Source organism: Xiphophorus maculatus, chromosome 2 (assembly GCF_002775205.1).
Source record: "Xiphophorus maculatus strain JP 163 A chromosome 2, X_maculatus-5.0-male, whole genome shotgun sequence".
Classification (NCBI taxonomy): Eukaryota; Metazoa; Chordata; class Actinopteri; order Cyprinodontiformes; family Poeciliidae; genus Xiphophorus; species Xiphophorus maculatus.
In genome coordinates this window covers 22,778,383-22,799,840 of record NC_036444.1, presented here as the reverse complement: position 1 = coordinate 22,799,840, position 21,458 = coordinate 22,778,383, and the positions used below count along the sequence as shown (strand labels likewise).

The window sequence follows — 21,458 nt, the reverse complement described above, 5'->3', positions numbered from 1 at the left end:
TTTGGAGACCCCTGTCCTAGATCAGGTCAAGGTTCACATCTTCAGATCAGGTCTTTGGCTAAACATGTAAAACTAGGTCAATTATTTTGGTCTTAGGTGTAACTTAATCACTTTTTTCCGCATATAAATAATAATAAGAAAATAAATTAGACATCAATTTGTGAACATTCCTCAACAAAGAACTACGGTAAATATCAAATGGAATGTCCTAATTTTTTCACATGGCTGTATTTGTTGTCTCCGTCTACAAAGCTTGTGACCTCAATCAGGTGACCTCATTTTTGTATCTGTTGTTTTTAATACATAAATTGGCTTAAAGAAAGTTCAATGGCAAGTGTAACATAACACTCGGAAAACAAGTTGCTTTACATTCACTTTTAAACGTTAGCTGCATAAGCTAACATTTGGAATAAGCCGTGAAACTCGTTATTTTCAAATTATATTTCCTTGCCTCATGTTTTTGGGCATTCAGATAAAAGATGCTCCTCTCTGACTTCTTCCGGTCGCCTTGTTGTTGAAACAAAAAGCGGCACAGATAGAGAAAGCCTGGTGAAGCAAAAGAGGTCAGACAGATCAAGAAGCCGCGTCTGTTATTCCTAATATCTCCGCCTTCACATGATAAGGCCAGAGGGCGAGTCACTTTTCCCTCTCCATGTCCCAAAACGCATTTTCAAAACATAGCTCAAATCTGCTGTATAAAAAAAACAACTTTACTGATTGTGTTAACGTCTAATCTTATGTGTAAGTCCAATGTGAGTGAATAGGACGCAACTGGGCTGGGCTGACTGGTTTTGATGGTCTGATCGCGTCTTGCACGCTATTGCCTCACCCTGAGGCGCAGCGGATGCTCTTCCGTTCAGTTCTGGCGGAGTTGGAGCTGATGGAGTGAAAAAGGGCTTCACTGTGATGTTCCTGAAGGAAACACGCAGACTTTTATCTTTCGGTGCTGGTGCGACATCATGTCATCATTTTTCAGACGCAGCATTTTAGGTCTGGTTTGTTTGTTGTTGTTGTTTTTTAACAGTGAGAGCAGAGAGGTAAAGTCAAGAATACAGAGAAAAGTTAAGAGTTTAACCTTTCGGAAAGATTTTCTTTTCAAGGTTTATGTTTCTAAAGTTTTGTTGGGAGGTGGAGTTAGTTAGCACCGCTGCTTTGCAGCAAGAAGGTTCTGGGTTTAAACTGCGGTCGAAAACCCGTCTGTGGGAGTTTGTGTTAGGGCCGACGATTAACCGTGATGAATCATTTATTGAAATAATCAACTAATTTAGTAATCCATTAATCGCTAACTTGAGAGTAAAGAGTCAAAGAAAAGTAATTTGCTAAAACAAATACGATATTCAAAATGATAATTCAAAGTTGTCCTATATATACAATCTCTCTCTCTCTCTCTCTCTCTCTCTCTCTCTCTCTATATATATATATATATATATATATATATATATATATATATATATATATATATATATATATATATAAATTTAAAACCTTTGCCTGTCAAACTCCTCAGATGGATTTGTTTTTCATATTCACCTGGTTCAAATTCACTAAAGGTATGTTATTGAATTTTAAGCAGTAAAATGTTTACTTCCTTTAAAAAGAAATTGAATAATTTATTTGAATAAAAAGCTTATAGTATTGTATTTAAAAAGAAAAAAACTGCTCATTTAACCAAAAATAAAGATCGGTTAAATTAAAAATCTGTAATGTGGCAATTTTCTAAATCCAATTAATCGTCAGAATAATCTGTTGAATAATAGATTACTAAATCAAACATAAATGCAGCCCTACTGTACTTTCAACGTCTGTGTTGTGCTGTGATAAACGGGTCGACCTGTCCGGGCTGAACCTCACCTCTCGCCCAATGACTCCTTGATTGGACAACATTTGTTTTGCTTCATTTAATACCTTCATTTTATACTCAAGGATCATCGCTGGGTCTTTTAACAGGATTATGATTCAGATTTCAGGGAAAATGAAATGAAATGACCAGACACAAGGTCAGCCATCTTGCAAAGCCACCAAAGTGGCGAGATCTAAATCCTGTCTGAGAACATTAAGAACATAAAGGTGAGCCTATGACTAAAGATGACCAAACAGATTGTAAGAAGAAGAATGGTCACTGGTTCTCCTTTTGGGTATGTGCAAACCTTTTTTATTACATTTTCCACCATAAACTCTCACCAGACATGTTACTAGGTACATCTGTTCAACCAATTTTAAATCAACCAATCATTTGGCCGCATCTTGATGCATTTTAATAGCTATTTACACATGGAGATTATTTGGATTTACTGAAAGCTAAAACTAAAACAGAATGGGGGGGAAGGGGGAGGAATTTCAGTGATTTGGTTGTTGGTTTGGAGATTTAAGAAAATGGTAATCTACTGAGATTACACTCCACGCCTTCTTCATGTGAACAAGGAATGGTCAAAAGAAGAAACACGTATATATTGAGAGGCAGCTGTGGACAAAAATACCTTGTTGATGTCAAAGGAGACCATTGGCCGCCAATCCCAACCAAGGTACACAGGATTTACTTCAATGACATCAGACAATAGATTAGACTAAAACTTTAGATATATAAACCATAAACTGTTGACTACTTTTTAGATTATCCATTTGATAAAAACAATATACAAATCGTAGTAAATAGTACGTTTTTCTTCCACTAACCCATGACGATTAATGAGATTCTCAGCTGTCATTTGTTCCATGTATGTTTTATTGCTTCCTTTCATCAAACATGAACACTTGATTGACACAGCCGATGACTAAATCCTACATTATCATCACCTGGGTTGTAGGCGTGGACACAGAGAGAGAGCTAGCTACTGCACTGCAGACACAATGTTAACTACAAACAAACAATACACTTTGCTATTGCGTGTGTGGAGACTGTTATGCGTGATGCCAAGAGGCAGGAAACTTGGCGAAAGTTGTTACTGAGTCAAGCGGGACAGGTTGACATGAGCTTTGTCCAGGTGAAGGTCGCGCGGCCTCACTCCCGTACGTAGATCCTCGTGCACACCACGTCGTCTGCACCAAACGTCTGCAGGAAAACAGAAAAAGTGGGCTTGGGGTTGCATTTCCAGAGGGCCCTTTCTGTTTTCCATTATGACTACCTTTATACCTCAGTGTTCGTCTGCCACGGTCTCAAAAAACAGATTAGCACAAACGTAGCTACGTTTCCATTATTAGCCATAAAACTGCACAAATTGAAGTTAAATTTTCTAAATGGAAACATGTGAATTTCAAAAAATCTTTTTCTTTTATTTCTAAAATATTTTAGATGAAACAAAACCCTTCGATCAGGTTCAGTGGCAACATGTTGAAACATCACTTTCAGACGTGAGGTTCTGTTCTTCTGTTTTCGCACGGTGAAGTAAGGGTAAGCTAACGTTGTTAGCGTGTTAGCTTTGAAGCTCTACCCCCTGTTCTATTCATGTTTTATACTCCTATTTTGAAGTTGTTCTTGAGTTGTGATGAAAAGAGTAAAAAGGTCAGAACAACGTGAGAATACAGAAGCTAGCAAAGCTTTAGTCAATAATGATGCTAACTTTGACATTTTCTATCGGCGCTGAATTAAAGAGCTATTTCAGCTTTTAATGAATCCTAACTTCACTTTGTGTGTTGCTCATTTTACAACAGACAGATAGATAAAAATGTATAAAATCTTATATAATGTCGCATAATTTGTAGGAACCAGCTCTCCCAAAACGCTTTGAGGACAATTGGGTATTGACGATAGATTTATCGCTCTATCCTCCATACAGGGAGGAAGAACTTTGGCCAAATATGCCTAACTCTAAAAGAAAACTTTGTATATCACTTTGATTCAGAATGGATGAGATTTTTAGGTATCTGCTGGAGTGAAACTTTCAAGTATTGTCTAACTTGTAGTCTGCTCCTCGCCTGCGTGAAAATCAGTTTCATTTTAGGCTGATGTTGCTCAGTAGAAATCCGCCTCTCTTTCTTCTTACACTGCTTCCAGACTAAACCAATTACACACATTATGCAGATCCTATGGAAATGTGCCCCACTTACAGCATGAACTGCCACACACAATGAGACCGTCGCCTTGTTATCGCTGTTCCGAATGCAGGTCTCAGGCTGAACCATCCGGCTTTCTCTGCATCTGCGACTGATTTTTTTGTTTCTTTGTTTGTTTTCCAGAGAAATTTAAACAGTTTCCAAGATTTTAATGATCATAAATCCACATTGAACCACTAATATGTTCTGGGTCAATCTCCGGTTAGTGGATGGATATTGTTCTTGTCTTCCTTTTCAGAAAAACAAGTAATGCTGACATTGTTTAGAGCGCCCATCGTTCAGATTGGAGACAAACTAACTGTGGGAATATGGTGCGATCCGACCATTTTTCTTCTTGTGGTTTGAAAAACATGCAGACTCTCAGACGGTCGGACATTCCCAGACGTTTGAAGGACATTCAGGAGCTGATTCCCAGCAGGCTGTCACATGCTGTTAAGTGAAGAATAATTGAACTGACTGGTTCCTCGCCCGAAAAGACCCGTTCACTCCCACTTGTTGAGCTTGTCTTCGGAAACCGTTAAACAACGTTCGTTAATGGTTCTAAACGTCTTGAATACATGTGAATGTGCAACACTTTCTCACGTCTTTTTTCTGAACTTTATGATTTGATTTGGTTTTGATTTGGACTTACAACATCCTGAGGCAACCCTTATTTTTCTCACACTGCAGTTTATGCTACAATGTTACAAGGCATTCACTGATGTGTGTCACTCTTTAGGCTTCATTCTAAAAAAAATTATAGTAATTTTCCTTTTACTCTTAATTGTGGTTTACTTTGCATTTGTCTGTGCATGTAGTGCCGTTTGAATAAACTAAATATTTAACTAGCAGCCTAAATATATAGTTTGTATATACATACTTAGCCTGAACCTACATTATAATATCCAAACTAAATATTTTATTAGTAAGCTGAATATGTGATTTACAAACTACACATCTAGTTTGCAAACTAAATATTTAGTTTACAATTTAGTTTACGAGTTAAATATTTAGTTAAACTAGTTAGCTTGAAAAAAAATTTTGTTATCAAGCAAAAATATTTAGTTTGAAGCTAAATATGTAGTTTGTAAATCCAATATTTAGCTTCAAACTAAATATTTAGTTGGCAAATAATATTTAGTTAATTTGCTAACTAAATATCTAGTTAGCAATATTTAGCAATAGCAAGCTATTAGTTAACTAATAACAAATTATTAGTTAGCTTGTTAGTTAGAAAGCTAATATGAGTTAGCTAGCTAACTAAATATTTAGTTAGCAAATACTTATTTTCCAGCTAAATGTTACTAACTAAATATTTAATTAAAAAATATTTAGTTTGCAAGCTAAACAGCTTACAAAGTTTTGCTCCAATCTAAATATTTAGCTTGCTAATTTAATATTTAACTTGACATTTATTAATGAATGAATAACATGGTGAAAATATGGCTTTGAAAAATTAGCCCCCATTGTTTTTCACAGCCACAAACTGCGTTCCATGTTGGTGACATTAAATCCCACTTAAAAAACAACAGAAGTTTATGTCAAAACAATGATATGATACGAATAGTTTTGCAAAGTCATGTGACTGATAGGGAAGAGAAGTGAAAAGAAATATTGGGTGAAGAGGTATCTGCTTAAACAAAAATAATAATAATAATTTCCCTTCTTTGAAAGGTTATTTCTGTTGTCCTTCATGCTCACATGGACAATGTCAAGCTGCTGTAGCGTCAACGCTAGAACAACAGTCCCAAGTGAATAATGACATGGTTTACCTGTTAGTGTTGCCATGGCAGCTAAACTAAAGCGCCATTACAAAGAAACCAATCTCATACCAATCTTTAAACTCCTCAGTAATGAGGATAAATACGAGGTTTATGGAGGTTTTGGTGCGACTGCTACTGAAAACTTTGAGCCGTTGGGTCCAAGAAGAGACGGGCCGAGAAACAAAGAGCCTCTGCTAATGTCACGGCTCGGCCACATCAACCTCCATCAGTGCGTGAAAGCTTCGGCTCCTGCAGGGCGGCCGGCCAGTGTCACCGGCGGGGCAGAGGGGCTTTAACCGCATTCTGCTTTTATCACCCACTCATCACAGAGGAGTTCATACGCTCTGCCCTCACAGCTTGTCAGCGTGAACAATGAGGAACTTCGAACTCCCAGCGTTAATTAAGGTTCCCCCCCTTCTCTTATCCTTACTAGTCTCTAGGCTGTAACAGAAAGCTGATCAAACATCCGGTTATAAGAGTTTCCAGCATCTGAACCTTACACGTTGTTGGTTTAGGCTTCTTCCCTCTCTTAGAAAAATCCTACAACAACAGAGCAGACTGTGGGAGCACTAAACGTAGAGCCGGTTGTAGCCGTTGAAACCCTGGGAACTGTATCTGTGAAATCCCCCCACGGACGGTTCGAGGGGCTTTAGACCTGCTGACTTCTGCACATGTAAATCTGGCTGGATACAGGCAGGGGGTTGCTGCTTTATCAGCATAGCAGCTCCTCTTGTTCTCCTTTCGCGTCTCTCTACGGGGAAGATGAAGGCTCACATTCTTGGGAAACGGGCCCCATTTCCTCCGCGGTTGAATCTCCAGGGTGACTTCAGACACCGCCTGCCTGACTTCATTAATCGTTTGTCAGACAGGAGCGGACTAGGCCTGATGAAAATCTCATCTCGAGGCCTCTGATGGCTTAGTGGTCGTCAAGGAGCAAAAGCCAGAGTCGCACCAGAGCACACTTTTCTTGCAGATTTGCTAATATTGGAGAAAGATTTGTTGTTCGGCTTTGTAAAACCAAAACCACTGTTATTCTATGTGGCTATCTGTAATGAGTAGGTTACCCATATCAAGGTACAAGTAAATAAAAAAAACCCAAAAGTTTTAAAGGTGCTTGAGTCTCTAGTCATACCCTTCCTAGAATTCAAAGTCCTTTTGTTGAGATACCAGAAAAGACCCAGAGAGAAAGCCAGACGCATCATATCAATGATGTCTGTCTAGAAGGTCTAGAAAGACATTATTGTCTTTCTACCTGTTGGGTAGCGATCCATGTGAAGAAGACTTTCCAGTACCTTAGGTAACTGAGGTACTGGCCAAATGCTCCAAAAGGCAGGGTTTGGTCACCAGGAGGAAAGGTTTGTGCTCTGGCTTTTGGTGATTGAACTTCACCTCTTGGGGGAAGACTTGATCAGCAGTTGGTCTACAAGCTCACTCCCTGCTAGGGGAAGTTGGAGGAGCAAGCTCTCATCAACCTTCTTCAGGTGAGGTTGATCTTAGTCTTAGGGTGTTTTCACACATGATAGTCCTGTAGACTCGGTTCGATTTTGGAACAAAATCTAACCACATTTTCATCTGGTGCGGTTTGCGTTCACACTGCACTGTGTCAAATGGACCAAATCATTTGAGCAACCTGTTTGCTTGCTTTCCTGTGGTGGCGCCGCACCAAGATAGAAACAACACAAAAACCTCAGAAGAAGACATGAGGGTAACTGCCTTCTTCATGAAATGTAAACAAAAATGGAGCAACGTCAAATTTTTGTGTTTGTAGAATTTCTCTTTTGTCATTAGCAAAAGACCAAAAGCCATTTCTCCCAATGGCGCTGGATTTGCATGTTTGTTTTGGTTGTATTTACCCAGAATGCTCTGTGCTATAGTCTACTTCCTGCTTTTGGAGCGGTCTCCAGTTGTTCACCTAGGCGTTCAAACCTAGGGTTCACTTCAAGCGAACCGAGACCAAAGTTACATGGAGCAGAGTTCGCCTTTTTGGTCCACATCAGAGTTTTATTGCGCATTCACGCCTCACCAAACAAACCGGAGTTCAATTAAAGTGAACTCAACAGGGCTGGTGGGAATGCAGCTGTGGTAATGTGGCCTTGGTTTTCCTTTTTGGTTTAAATTTATGTTTCTTATATTGCTGTTTTGGATTGCTTGTTATATTTTGAACTTATTTACTTTTCTTAGATTTAGTTGAGTTATATTTTTGGGGTGTTGTGTTGCATGTTTTTGATTGGTTGTTTTGAGGTCACGTGCCATGTACACCAGGAGACGCCCCACTGCACAGGTGTTCTGCATCTAATTAAGCAGCGTGCAGACCAAGAAGGATGATAAGCCATCGACGGTGAGACAGCTAGGAGGACGGCACAGGCGGACCGGAGGACTAGAGATGGGTGGACTGGTCACCAAGGAGTACCACCCGTCTGATCGCTGTTGAGGGCAGCGAGTCGCCTGTCTGGTCGCCGTCAAGGAGCGGGCAGCCGGGCTGTAGGAGCAGGAGTGGCTGGATCACGGCTGAGGTTCGCCAGGGACCGGGAGCAGTAGAGGACCTCGCCCCCCCTTGGGCCAGCTAAGAGTCTGTTACGGACTTGTTTATTGACTTTGCCTTCAAGGACTGCCTGTGCCTCCTTTTTAATTATTCACCTTTTAAATAAATTATTGTAAATTTTATTGGTCTGTTTTGAAACTCTGCTCACAATCCTTGCATTTATTTATTTGGTACACCACTCGGGTGCCACACACCCTCATAGCTTTATATAGGGGAAAGCTCGGAGCAAAGTCACTCATACTGGCTATCGAAAGGAGTCAGTTAAGGTGGTCGATGCGTCTGATCTAGAGGTGGAAACCTCCTGGAAGTGAGAGGGCATATAAATCCCTTATGGCATATTAAGTGCTTCAGGATCTCCAGATCGAGAGGGAGGATGTTGCTTGTTTTAGGAATGTCTGGCTTCATCTTTTTAGATGAATGAATGCAGATGGAGTTTTAAAAAAAAAGAAACAAAAATACTTCAGGGTATTTTGCCTTAAGTATCTCAGTTATCATTGAGATGTCGATTAGGCTTATACCATTATAAGCCTAATCATCACAACTCTCTCCCTACAGCCACAACCCACTGATGTGTACTCACCAGTGTGAGTTCGTCCCCGTTCAGCTCTCGGGTCCAGTAGGTCTTTGGCCCGTCTCCATCCAGAAGAGTCTGCTGACAGTAAATCTTGTTCTCTGACTCCCAGGTGGCCAGGCTCTGCACAGAAAAGAGATTGATGTCTTTAATATATTCTCCCCTTATCACAGAATAACTCTATGATGCTGGACATAAATATATAATTATGAGCTTAAAACTGCAGATAAATGCCAGCAATATGTTATTCACCATAAATCCCAGTCACTTATTGTACCGTTCTCTGGAATCAAACCAGCACATCAGACCCCACTTCCAAATTGTGTTCATAGCGACTATTTTAGGAGGTAAAAATTAACATTGAGAGTGAGAAGTAACTTTTAAATTTTGCTACGAGTTATAAATTTCCATAAGCAGATAGTCGATAGTGAAAGATAGTTGAATTTGACATGAACATTGACCTGGCTAATTTCGTTTTGTAAATAAACTGATAACAGGTAGGTGTGTTAGCGTTGGACCTTTACCCAGTCGAGCAATTTTCTTCTTGCTTTGAGGATGAATCGTGGCAGAAATCTTCAGAAAATGTCCAATTATTTTTGCCACACTAGTAACTTTTCCTCTGTTCCTATGTTGTCTGATTCAAAAAGTTTTTTTCCCCCTTTACAACCAAAATATATTTTTAACAAATTTTAAGCTAATGACGCACTCGGGTGTAGATCTTTGGAGTGTCATTAGCTAGCTAACTAAAAGCTAACTAGCATGGCTGGGAGTCTACCATATCCAAAATATGCTATCAACACTTCTGGTATTGTAGGATGTTTGTAGAGGTAGTGACACCATAACACTTGTTTAATAGTTGCTCTTGATTTGTGAAAGAACTGGAGTTCAGTTGTGAATTAAGCAGCTTCCTCTGTCTTTCATGGGCAAATGTTAATCACCATATCAAAGGTTTTGGGCCCTGCAGGCTGCCATACAGAATCCTTGCCAAGCTCTGGAAACCTCAGAGCTTTTCTAAAGCTTTACTTTGATTCCCCCTCCCCCTCAGGTTGAAGACAGTCAATTAGCTACAGCAACATTTTGTGCTCCAGTATTGATCTTGGTCTCTGACTTAGAAAACAATTTCTCAGTGAAAATGTTCTCACGCATTGGCTTTATTTTCTAAAGAGCTTCAACGCATTCCCATCAATAATACAAATTCACCATGTAGGTTTGTTTTACCACTTAATGTTTTTTTGTTTTGTTTTTTTTAACAGTGTTGCTTTCATGATTTTGCACCACTCACTAGAAACAATGTGGCATAAAGTGTGTAATGATCTGTTTCCAACCAAAACAACAGTTTACATTTCTCAGACTTAAAAATGTGAATGTTAAGTCTTCAAAGTCTGACTTTTGTCACAGTTGTTCAGCTCAAAATGAGTAATTAAAGGGGCAGCATCATGAAAATGGGACTTTCTTTAGCTTTACATCACATTATAATATTATACCCTCATCAAAAACATGCCTGGAGTGTTGACTTGATTCTTTTATGCATATTTGAGTAATCCTTTAATCTCCTGTGGCAACCATTCAGCTTTGTAAAATGGCTGGTTGGACCTAGCCCCGCCTTCGAGGACGATGCTCCTCCCCACAGCTGCAGCTTCGAAGCTACTGAGCCTTACAGTAGCTCAGTAGCTGCCACTCCCCCACTCAGCTCCTTCAAACTAGTGGCAGCAATTAACAAACATCTGCTGAGCTCATTATACAAGCTACTTGTAAGTGAAACGCTGGTTAAAGAGGTACAGAGAGTTGGAAACCTCAGAGCTTCCGTGAAAGAGGTGTACGGAGCCCCGTGCAGGAAGAAAAACGGCGAGTGACTGAGGGTCATTGTGCGTAACACAAACCCTGTAAATTCTAGATACTAACAGGTACCATAGAACTGCACAAAAATCCATGAGGGACGGCGGAGTCCCTGCTCGAAATTCTGTGAAAGAGGTGAACGAAGCCCATTAAAATGCTGTCTACATCGTTTTAAACTGTGTGATTGTGAGCGTGAGTGGGAATAAAAACAGCAACAGGTATTTAGTTCCATATAACACAGTAGGAGTGTAACAGGTAAAACCTTCTATGGATGCAAACTTGACTAAAAACCCACCTGGTTAGGATTGTATTTGAAACGTAATCAATTACAAATTTATTGATGGAACTTGACTTAATGTCGTGTTTTGATTGTTGATTCTATGTTGCATTGTGTTTCTGTGTTTGATATGATGTAAAGCACTTTGAAATGCCTTGCTGCTGAAATGTGCTATACAAATAAAATTGTATTGATTGATTGATTGATTAAACATTATTAAAGGGTTCATAAAGCAGTGATGTTGTAAGGAAGGCGGAGTTTCAGAAAGAGCAGGAGTTTTGAAAGAGACAGAGACCCAAATTGAAGGCATTAAATTATGAAGTCAAATTTAATTTAAGTCATGTTTGATATACTGTATATATACATCATTTTTTAAACATCTGAAGGTAACATAGTTACACGATTTTGCTATGAAATGGCAGTAAGTGCTTGAAATACATATTATACTTCCCCTCTATAACTTTGTCTCAAATGGAAAAGATTTGCCTAAAGGACATCCTCGCTGAATTACATTCTCCAGAGCAACCCAAAGGTTCTGACCCACATCTGGAAATGATAGGAAAACCATCTATCACTTTCTCCCTTCCTGAAGTTACTAGATCCTGGCTAATCCCACCAAAGTCAGTCGGATTAACCGGAGCTTTTTAACCTTGTGGCTCTAGTTAATCAACTTCACTGCCAGAGATACATCAGAGCGTAATCTTGCCAACCACAGGTGACTAAACCCACTACGGTTTCCTCTGCCAGATCGCTGCACCTGAGAGTCTGCCTGCACTCCACAGAAACGCCTCCCACTCAGCAAGAGCATGTGCAGGGCTCAGTGGGCCCTGATTCCCGCAGGTTCCTCCAGACTGTGTTTTTCAGCGCCTAAGACTATTTTTGTGTTTTCCTTCTGAAATGAAATATTTACAGTTTGTGCACAGAATGGTAAAGAAAATAGCACTCATGTTTACAAAAATTGTATTGACTGTGACGTAAACGTTGAGGCTTTATACCGCTATTAGAGTTTATGTACGTTAGTTGAAACCTAAAATTGACATAATTGCATAAACAGAGCTCCTTAATGAGGTGCATATTGGCTTTCCTGTGTCTCTCTGCGACCACAGGAGAACAGCGCTGCCCAACCCTAAACCACTCCTCTTTTTCTAATGCAGTTTATTACATCAAACCCATATACCAACTTGTAATGGGACATTGGATAGAATTGATCCGTGTTTGACCCAGGGTCTGGGTTTATACCCAGATTTTTTTTAGTGACGCAGCACAGTAAAAAGAAAAAGAAAAAGAAAGGTAATTCTCTCACTTCATAAGATAACTCTCCTTGTCAGCAAACATAATTTGAAGACTCCATCAAAATTGAAATTTCCCTTCTAAATTGAAATTTAAGAATTTCCCTTCCCTTCAATTTTTAAATATTGATGTGTTCTCCCAAGTGTAGATTCTATCTGAATATATGACTGTGAAGGTATGGACTGATGGAGGCAGAGGCATGCAAAGACATTTTGCTCAAGTGGGAGAAAAAAAAAATAGCATTTTATTCGGCAGAATATGACTTCAGGGATCCTATCCATTATCACGTCTAATGAGAGCTGGAGAAAGCGGGCCCACGCCTGTCCAACATGGACTATGTATAACTATATAGCATTGTGCCCCAGTAGACGCGTCAACAATAAACGCAGCTTCAGCAGCCCGGTCATTAGCCCCGCCCCCCGCCGACGCTGACCTGTTCCGCTAGTGTTGTGCCGTACATGGCTGACGGGAATTATTTTTAAAAAATTCAGATTAAATAGTGCGAGCCCTGCGAACTGATAACAAAACTATGTTGGGTAGAGCATTGGTAATATAGGCTTTTAAATCCAGAGATGCTACCATGGGTCACATACTATACACTGTTGGGAAAAAAAAAGATTTCCTAAGGGCACTTTTTCTATCCAGAGGAAATAAAGCAGGCTCTCTAGCACCTCCCAGTACCTACCTGTGTACATCGCTGGATGCGGGGCAATTAATAAAAACTGTTTTAAATACTCAAATGTGAATTATTAGTGTCTAATAAATAATTAAATGTGTTAAAAATATGTGACATTGGTCTGTGATCTGCATACAGCAGAAGACAACAACAGATAGAAGGCTCCTGCTGCAAACTCCAAACTCTAGTTTCCTGATATGCTGAAAGAAACTGGAAAGTTCAGCCATCATCCACTAATGTTTTCTGTGTTATGTAACCCTAGTCAGCATGCAGCACATAGTGTGGGGGAATATATTATATACATCTGTGGAGGGAAGCTTGACATGTTACTGTGACAGACAGAGCTCCAGCCGCCTGCAAGATCTCCCAATGCAATATTGCATCAACAAAATGGAGCTTTATTTTTATTTTTTTATTAAAAGTGTAAAAGGATTAATAGAGGAGCAATGAATGTTGTGACGATGAAATGAAACATGCAGTTTTTGACGATAAAGTCGTGATAATTTGGTTTCTTTTGGATACGATAAGGACCAACAATCAGCCCTACTCATGTGTCCTATGTGTTTCCATAAAACAGATGTCTTGTATATCTCAGAGCTAAGATGCTATCAGGAGGCGTTGCTACGAAACCAGTTCACTCCTATTGCATCATGTCACTGTTGTCCCTGGGTACTAATACGATAAGAAAGCTGGTAGGACTCCAGATGTTTTCGTTTGGTAAAGTTTTTGCAATGTTTTTTTACTATTATTATTATTATTATTCCTAATTCCAACACCTTTCTTTAACAAAAGGCAAGGAAAGCTAGTCGACTTGTCTGTCTTGTCTGTGTGAAGATGAGTGAATCCCCCCTTCTCCTCCGGGTGTGAAGGGCTTCAAAGAGAAACTGTCATCCAGCTCGATCCAGCCTTTTCTACCAAGACGTGAACATTATACCAAATGCAGAGACTGGAGGAAGGACTTTAGTTTTCATCACCCACCTTCACAGGACAACACATCCTCGCACTCCTGGTTACATATTGTTGTTGGCAAGAAATGAAGTCAATTTAACTGCACTCTGAAAACGAAAAAAGTTTTATTCATTAAAAAGAGAGATTAGCAAAAAGTGAAGAGAAAGTTTGAACACCGTACCTCCAAATAGCCAATCTGAGCCCCTTTGGGTGAATTAACGGTGAAATGCTCTTGTGTCTACCTCACCTGCCAGTTTCTGACAGCGATCAGAGAAAAGTTTGCCCCACTTCTTTCAGTCATTAGTCGTATTTACTAGATATTTGCTTGTTGTCATGTTGCCGGTTCCAATTCTACTTGGAACCGGCAAGTAGAATTGTAGGTTTTACAGGTGAGACCATCTGTAAAAAGCTTCAAGGTTTTTACAGATGGTCTCACATTTCCATCAAGTACCCTCTAATATGGTGGATGTTATGACGGTGAACTAGACAAGTTCTGGTCCAACAAATTCCTAAACCGTTACTGACGGTGTGAGGTTATTTTCCTGGACTGTGCCAAATATTTTATCTGTTCTGGCATTCAAACAATTCAGTTTTAGACTCCAAAGTCTTGGTGTTTTTCTACGTTCTCTCTGGAAGACCTTTACCTTGCACACCTCCCGCAAATGTTAATCTCACGCATTCCACCGGGCAAAGGCCCAGGGGACAAACGGGTCAGACAGGCCCCACTGGCCCTGCGCCTTTGTTTGAGGACACCAATTACATTTATTGCTGGCGATGGCCACAAACAGACATACCACTGCGAAAACAATCATAATAAATTAGCACATGACAAGTAAGTGAACTCACCACAGAGAACTGAAAGTTGTGGAGTAAGAAGAGTAATAAAGAAACAAGCAAGATTTTCCGATTTTTTTCTTTAACACTCTACAACTAAAGACTCAGTTTATACGGTATTATGTGTTGTCCAGGCATGTGGGGCCATTTTATCAATCAATGAAGTTTATTTTGTAGCACATTTCAGCAAAATGGAAACTCAAAGTGCTTTACATTGTGAAAACGTAAAAAAAAGGACATCATAAACACATCATGTAGTCAAATTTGTCAAGTGCCATCATTAGAATCATCAGCACACACGGAATATGTTGGTTAATATTCGATGTGTAGCGTTACTTTATTCGTACCACAATCAAGTAACTATGTTATCCTCAGTTGTAATGAAAATGTTGTATATATCAACAACAACTTAAACTTTTGACTTTTGATGAGGGAAGGACATTATACTGTGACGCAAAACTCAAAAAAGTTAATTTTGCACAGCTTTCCCCTTCAAAGGTTTTCACAAGTACGAGGTGACCATCTGCAGTTTCCACTAAGATTTTCTTTTATTCTTGTGCTTGACCAGATCACAGAAAGTAATGGAAGAATTAATAAAAACAAAAACAAAGTCGTAACTTGAAGAGCCAAAACTACCAAATGAATAACCAGGATTTAGATTCTGGCTTTATGTCGCAGTTTTTTTTACATGCCACATTTCAAATTCTTAGTCCTAAAGAGAACAGGTTGCGTTGTCCTACCTTGACCTTGCGGCCATCCACAGTCTCCTCTTTGAACTCTTCGCCGATACGGAAGTTGATCTCGGTGGTGCGCACGCTGGTGGACGTCTTGATGTAGAACTGCTCGCCGTCCTGGCGGATCTCCACTTGAGGGGTCGAGGCCGCCGCCACAGCTACCTTCCTCAACATGGCATTCACACCTGAACAGACACGACCCAGACTAGGTTTACGCAGACGGGGAGCGTTGCATTTAGCCAACACAGCGTGAGACACTGCATGCAGCATCGTTTCAGAAGCATTAGGGTCACTGGGTTTACAGTGTTGCTTGTTGATCTCAGGCAAGTCAGTCAGAGCCAGATTGCTTAACATAAATAAAATTCTAATTTCTAAGAAAAGGATGTAATTTCTGGAACCAACAGAACAAAAACCACTGACAGTGAAGCAGAGAGAGAGGAAACCCAAAAAGAACAAGTATGCATGATGTCTCTTATTTGTGCTCCCATTTTCGGCAGATAATCTTCCCGTCGGCCCCCCTCCCAGATTCAGAACGCTCAAGTCTCTCATGCCAGCCCATATCAGCTCAGAAACTCAGACATAGTGAGACTTGCTGGCTGAATGTCTTCCTTTATCAGTGTGTGTGTGTGTGTGTGTGTGTGTGTGCGTGTGTGTGTGGGTGTGTGTGTGTCTGTCTGTCTGTCTGCCTCGAACAAGCCACGCATATTTTTTACAGAGAGAGACAGAAATGTGCTTGTTTTGGAGTAAAATCACAATGAACTCTGTGTGGCTCTGACAGAAACCTCAGCTATTTATTGAAATTGGAAGAAATTTGAGGAATTAGGGCGCTGAGGTCCAAACGGAAGGGATAGAAACTCTCATGTTTGTAAAAGCAGGTTATCGCTAGGTGTCTCCTTTAGCCTGGTGGTTGTATGGCCTGTGACAAGTGTTTGGCATGCTTGGTTTGACTCTGTAATGGCCATCTGGCTTTATGTCCTGCCAAATCCTGACTCTTTGATTTCTTTCTACCAACAGAGCAGACCGGATTTTTTTTCTATAGAAAGCCAAAGACTTTACAGACAGGATGAAATTATCAATTCTTTTTGAAAGTTTTTGTTAAATAATTTTTGGCAAATCACGCTCTTATGATACCACAGCGCTACCATTTGGTGGACACCCAATATTGTGAGTTAATTCGAACAACAGCTTAATCAACCCCAACCATAATCCAAGAGACCTAAACATGTGTTTTCTAACATAAAATATGCATGAGGACCAGTTAGCCAAGCAGCCCGTTCTGTCCCTTTCCAGGAGCAAAGTCAGCAAAATGCTGAACTCCTAAGTATCTAGACCACTATGTCCAAATTTGAACAGAAACCTTTCACAACGGTGGATGTCCAATCCAATCACTTTGATTTTTTTGCTGATGACATTGTGCTTTCTGCAGTCTGTGTGTACGATGGCTCGCAGAAATCCTCGCTCGAACCGCATTTAGCTCCATCTATCTTCCCTTCATCTCTGACCAGATACCTACTCCCTGCTGAAATCAAATATTTCTACAGCATGATTCTGCCTCCATTATCAATGAAAACTCTTGCTGTATCTTTAGGGTTTTTGAACTGCCCTAGAAAAGCATCCCCTTAGCGCATTGTAGCACGACTGTTTTACCATGGAGATGGTCTGTTCAGGGTGATGTCTGGTGTGAGCTTTTATGTAAATGCCCCTTTTTAGTCATACTGACCAATCAAAGCATTAGATATATGCAGATTGGTAGGTTATTCAGTGCCTTGCCTCGTGGCAGGAGGAAGCTGGAATTAAACCTAAGACCATCTGATTGCAACACAATTACACAACTTTTTGGCCTACCTTAGTGTTAGGGTAAAAAGTTTTAATTTGTCCTCATCTAACACGTGCACTTCCTTCAGTTCCTTAACGGGTCTCCTAGATGGCTACATACAGGACTTCTTCCTTCATAATTACCACAAGCCTCTTGGTTGGTTCTCAGATTAACATTTGCCCTGCCCAGTCATTCCAGGTAGTTGCCCATTGCTTGACAAGTTTGCAGTTGTGCCATACTATTTTCATGTTGGACAGATGGATAGAGGAACGCTGTGTGACATGTTTGAATTTTAGGATATGGTTTTGGAACATAACTTTGTCTTATGCTTCCCCACAATTTCATCTCAGAGTTGCCTGGTGTTTTCTTTTACCTTCACAATGCTGTTTGCCCTTTAATGCTCTCTATCAAACCTCTGAGACCTTCATAGAAGAAGTAAATTTCTAGTCTCTAGTCTAGACCCAACCTCATTGTTGAGGTTCAGAGGTGCAAGCAGATGCTGCTTGCACCTCCTTTTTCCGCTCTCTGGTGACAGCCATTCGTTCCCTCATTAATCTTTCCGTCAAGTCTCTGATGTTGTCCTTCCAGTGCCCTCTTTGTCTTCCCCTCGACCACTTCTCGTCAATTCTACCCTCAAGGATATGGGTGCAGAGTTTCTGGGTCCTAACAACATAGTCAACGTGGTGCAGCTTCCATTTTTTGACAGATACCACAAACTGCCGCTCTGTGCCCATCAGCTGATCAGTGCTCTCCTGTAGCAGTCCATCCTGAAGTCCATCAATCTCTTCATACCTGCAGCCCTCAGGGTCTACATCCTGCAGCCATACAATACCACAGACCATACCAGCATCCCCAAGAATTTCATCTTGATGTTCTTCTGGGGAGTGTGGTCTTTCCATAGGGTGGTTAGTGACTGGAGGGTGATTCTTCCTACTCCAACCCAGGCCCTGATCTTGTGGCAGCAAACTTCTGTCTCCACAATGGTTTATATCAGTGGTATTAAACTCTAGTCGTTGAGGGCTGTTGTCATGCAACTTTAACGTATCGCTTTTCCTGCACACTTGAATTAAATGGCGAAACTGCCTCACTTACATGCAGTCAAGCTTTTCAGAGCTCTGCTGATGAGCTGACATTGGAACCAGGTGTTCTGTTGCAAGACCTTGGCTTTTGAGGACTGGAGTTTGACACCGCTGACTTATGCTGAGTGCTAAGCAAGATTTACATTTGAATTAAATTACACTCAGATGAACTCTGCTAATTAGGTGACCTCTGAACCACCTGACAGCAATAGATTTAATACAGGAACATTAGAATAAAGATGGTCGAACAAAAACACATTCCACACGTTTCGGATTTCTAATTGCTGAAAATGTTGAAAACCTTGTCTCATTCTCCTTCCGATCTCTACCAATGTATCTCATGAAATCCCCAGTCACAGTAAATTTTGTCTTTACAAGGCACTGTAGCTATCTTTTTCTTCTGCAGGGAAAACCTTTGACTCAACAGGTAATTAGAAAGATGTTGATGGAAAGTGGCGGCCCCTCAGCGCTGGAATCCGCATTAGATATAACCGTCAGGGATGTCTTTCTGTCTCTCTCTCTCTGACCGAACTGTTCTCATAGAGCTAACGGCTGATCTGCCCTAGCAGATGTGCTTAATGTGCTGGATGAGGTGCTAAGGCTTTTCCCTTAAAACCAAAGATCACATCAGTGGAGCTGCTGCTTTGGCAACCTCAACGAAATATAAAAAATAAACTCAGGAAAGGGTGTAGGAGAACTACAAATTAGGAAGGAAAACATAATGTTTTTCATTTCACCATTGCTGCTTAGAATTGATATTTCAAGTACAGCTGTTGAGGAAAAAGGTGACCAAAGCAAAATGCCTGCAAGAGTCAATTATTCAGGCAAAAAAAATTTATGCACATATTGTATTGCAGATAATATACAGTATATACTGTATATATATTATTCATCATAGGAATTTTCTGCCAAAATTCAAACTGCTGGGCCTTGCAAATTTTTTCTCATTTGTTCACTTGTAACATTTTGTCATATTACTGCCACAAACGTCAAAATATTTAATTGAGACTTTATGTAATGAGTGCATAATTGTGAAGTGGAAGCAAAATCATATAAAGTTTTCAATTTAAAAAAAGCCCATGAACTATGAAAGGTGTGTTCTGCCTTTGTATTCATTTTTCAGGTGCACCAGATTTTAGCCTTTGAACACTGGCATTTACTTTCTTGATTCATCTTTGCACAATAGTTGATTGTCTCTGAATATTGATTTTTTAAGTCTGGACTTTGACTGGGCTATTCTAACATGTAACCTAAACTATGCCATCGTAATGCCATTGTTCATGGTTGGTATCCTGCAAGAAGATGGACCTCTGGCCCAGTCTCAGGTCTTTTGCGGTATCTAACGGGTCTTCTTTTAGGATTTATCTGTATTTTGCAGGTACTTTGTGTCCATCTTTCCACATAAAATCCCCCTTCCCCCCCAAAAAAACACATTAAGAGTTCAACTTGTGGAAATGCGAGGGACTTTAAAAGTAACCTGCCATCCTCCCGTTGAGCTCCTGAGCAGCTCATCAGTGGGACCATCTCCCTGAAGGTTTCTACATTATTCTAAAAGACGTCAAGCCCTTTGCCACGTCCCCGTCCGTCTCAGTGGCCCCGGCGGCGTGACGAAACGCTGCAACACAATCGAGTGACCCAGTTAAACTGGTCTAAATCTAAACCACCACAATCATCTGGAACGACTGAGCAGGTTGACAAAGGATGAAAAAGGACATGAGACAGAAGAACAACACAGTGATCCACGGACCTCCCCTGGCAGTAATGCATGCCCTACTTAAATGCTTAACATTTATTCTCTCTCCCCCTCTCTCTTCCCTTCCCTCCTTTTCTCACTTCACGTAACAATACAACGTCTGTTTAGGCTGGAATTCAGCATCCAGTGGGTCTTGTCTCCTAGAACGGCTGAGGGATTTCCCCCTCAGAAGCATCTCTGCCTGCTTTTCCCAAGGAGCTTCTCAGAACAGTATCACGTTGTGGGGTGGGGGGAGTCGTGGCAATCCCCAAGCACGAGGAGAGAAAAAAGGGGGTTGCTTTCTGCTTCTTTTTGGATGTGATGCGGGAGCGAAACCTACACACGGCGACGACAGGAGGAGACAGGAGAAGACTCACCCAGGGCTTTGAGAAGTTCATCAAAATTCTCACTGCTCTTCATCTTCCAGTTGCCGGCAAAGTTAGGCATGGCTGCTGAGGCTGCGTACGAGGGCTGCAGAAGGAACCTGTTCCACGCTCTGCTGTCTCTCTTTCTCTCTGACTCTCTTTCACCCTCCTTCTCTTCCTCCTGCTTCTTCCCTGGGCTCCTCTGCTCTGAGCTCAACCTCCCACTCGCACGTTACACCCAGAGGAGCCTCTTATTTATTTATTTTATGTTATTTAATTAATTTTTTTTTTTGGATTCCCAGAGATGAGCGCTCTCTCTGCAGCTCCTTCAGAGCGCTGGAGTAATCTTCTCCTTCTTCCCTTTTATAGCCGCTGCTTTTAATGGGAGGCGGTGGAGGTCCCTCCCCTGGAAGCTTTGTCCCGTTTATTAGTGTAAAGCAGGACCACGGTGCCTGCTTAGACATGAAAAAGACTGAATTCTTCTGGGATGTAAATGTATTAAGGAACAAATTTTAGTTTTTTTTTTTATTAACTTTCTCTTGACCTTCCTTTAAAAACTTTATATTCATCGACTGAATGCGCCAATGTTTCAAAAGTTTCCTGGTATTTGAAAAGATTAATGGTGCCATTTATTGGAACAGGAGAAACAAGCCCACAGCATCATACATCCTCCACCCTGCTAACCAGGTATGAGGTAGTTCTTTCACCTGTTCGTTCAGGAGAGTTTTTGGTGAGCCTCTCACAAAGCCGCAGCTTTTCCGTGACTCTTCCAGTCTCTCTGGATCTCAGCTGCAAACTGCTGATGACACTCTGAGGTCACTTCCACCTGAGAACATCCTGTTCGAAGCCTTGCGATGGCAAAGGTACCGTTGAGCAGTTGTCAAAATGTGAACAGCATGACGAGGAGGGCTGTTTGAGTTACCAGTACTGACTGAAGCGGGAAACTGTATCGATTGATTCATGGAT

At 40.7% G+C, this 21,458-nt stretch overlaps 1 protein-coding gene across 1 annotated transcript; it reads right to left on the bottom strand.

The window, feature by feature from the left end:
* Window positions 1-2,699: 2,699 nt before the first annotated feature.
* On the bottom strand, window positions 2,700-20,834 carry crabp1 (cellular retinoic acid binding protein 1). The gene is made up of 4 exons (XM_005814425.2): window positions 20,505-20,834; window positions 15,507-15,685; window positions 8,915-9,028; window positions 2,700-3,049 (listed from the first exon to the last, which is right to left on the bottom strand). Exons 1-4 carry the CDS (start codon window positions 20,572-20,574, stop codon window positions 2,999-3,001), a joined length of 414 nt encoding a protein of 137 aa, XP_005814482.1. The 5' UTR covers window positions 20,575-20,834; the 3' UTR covers window positions 2,700-2,998.
* Between the last annotated feature and the right edge of the window lie 624 nt (window positions 20,835-21,458).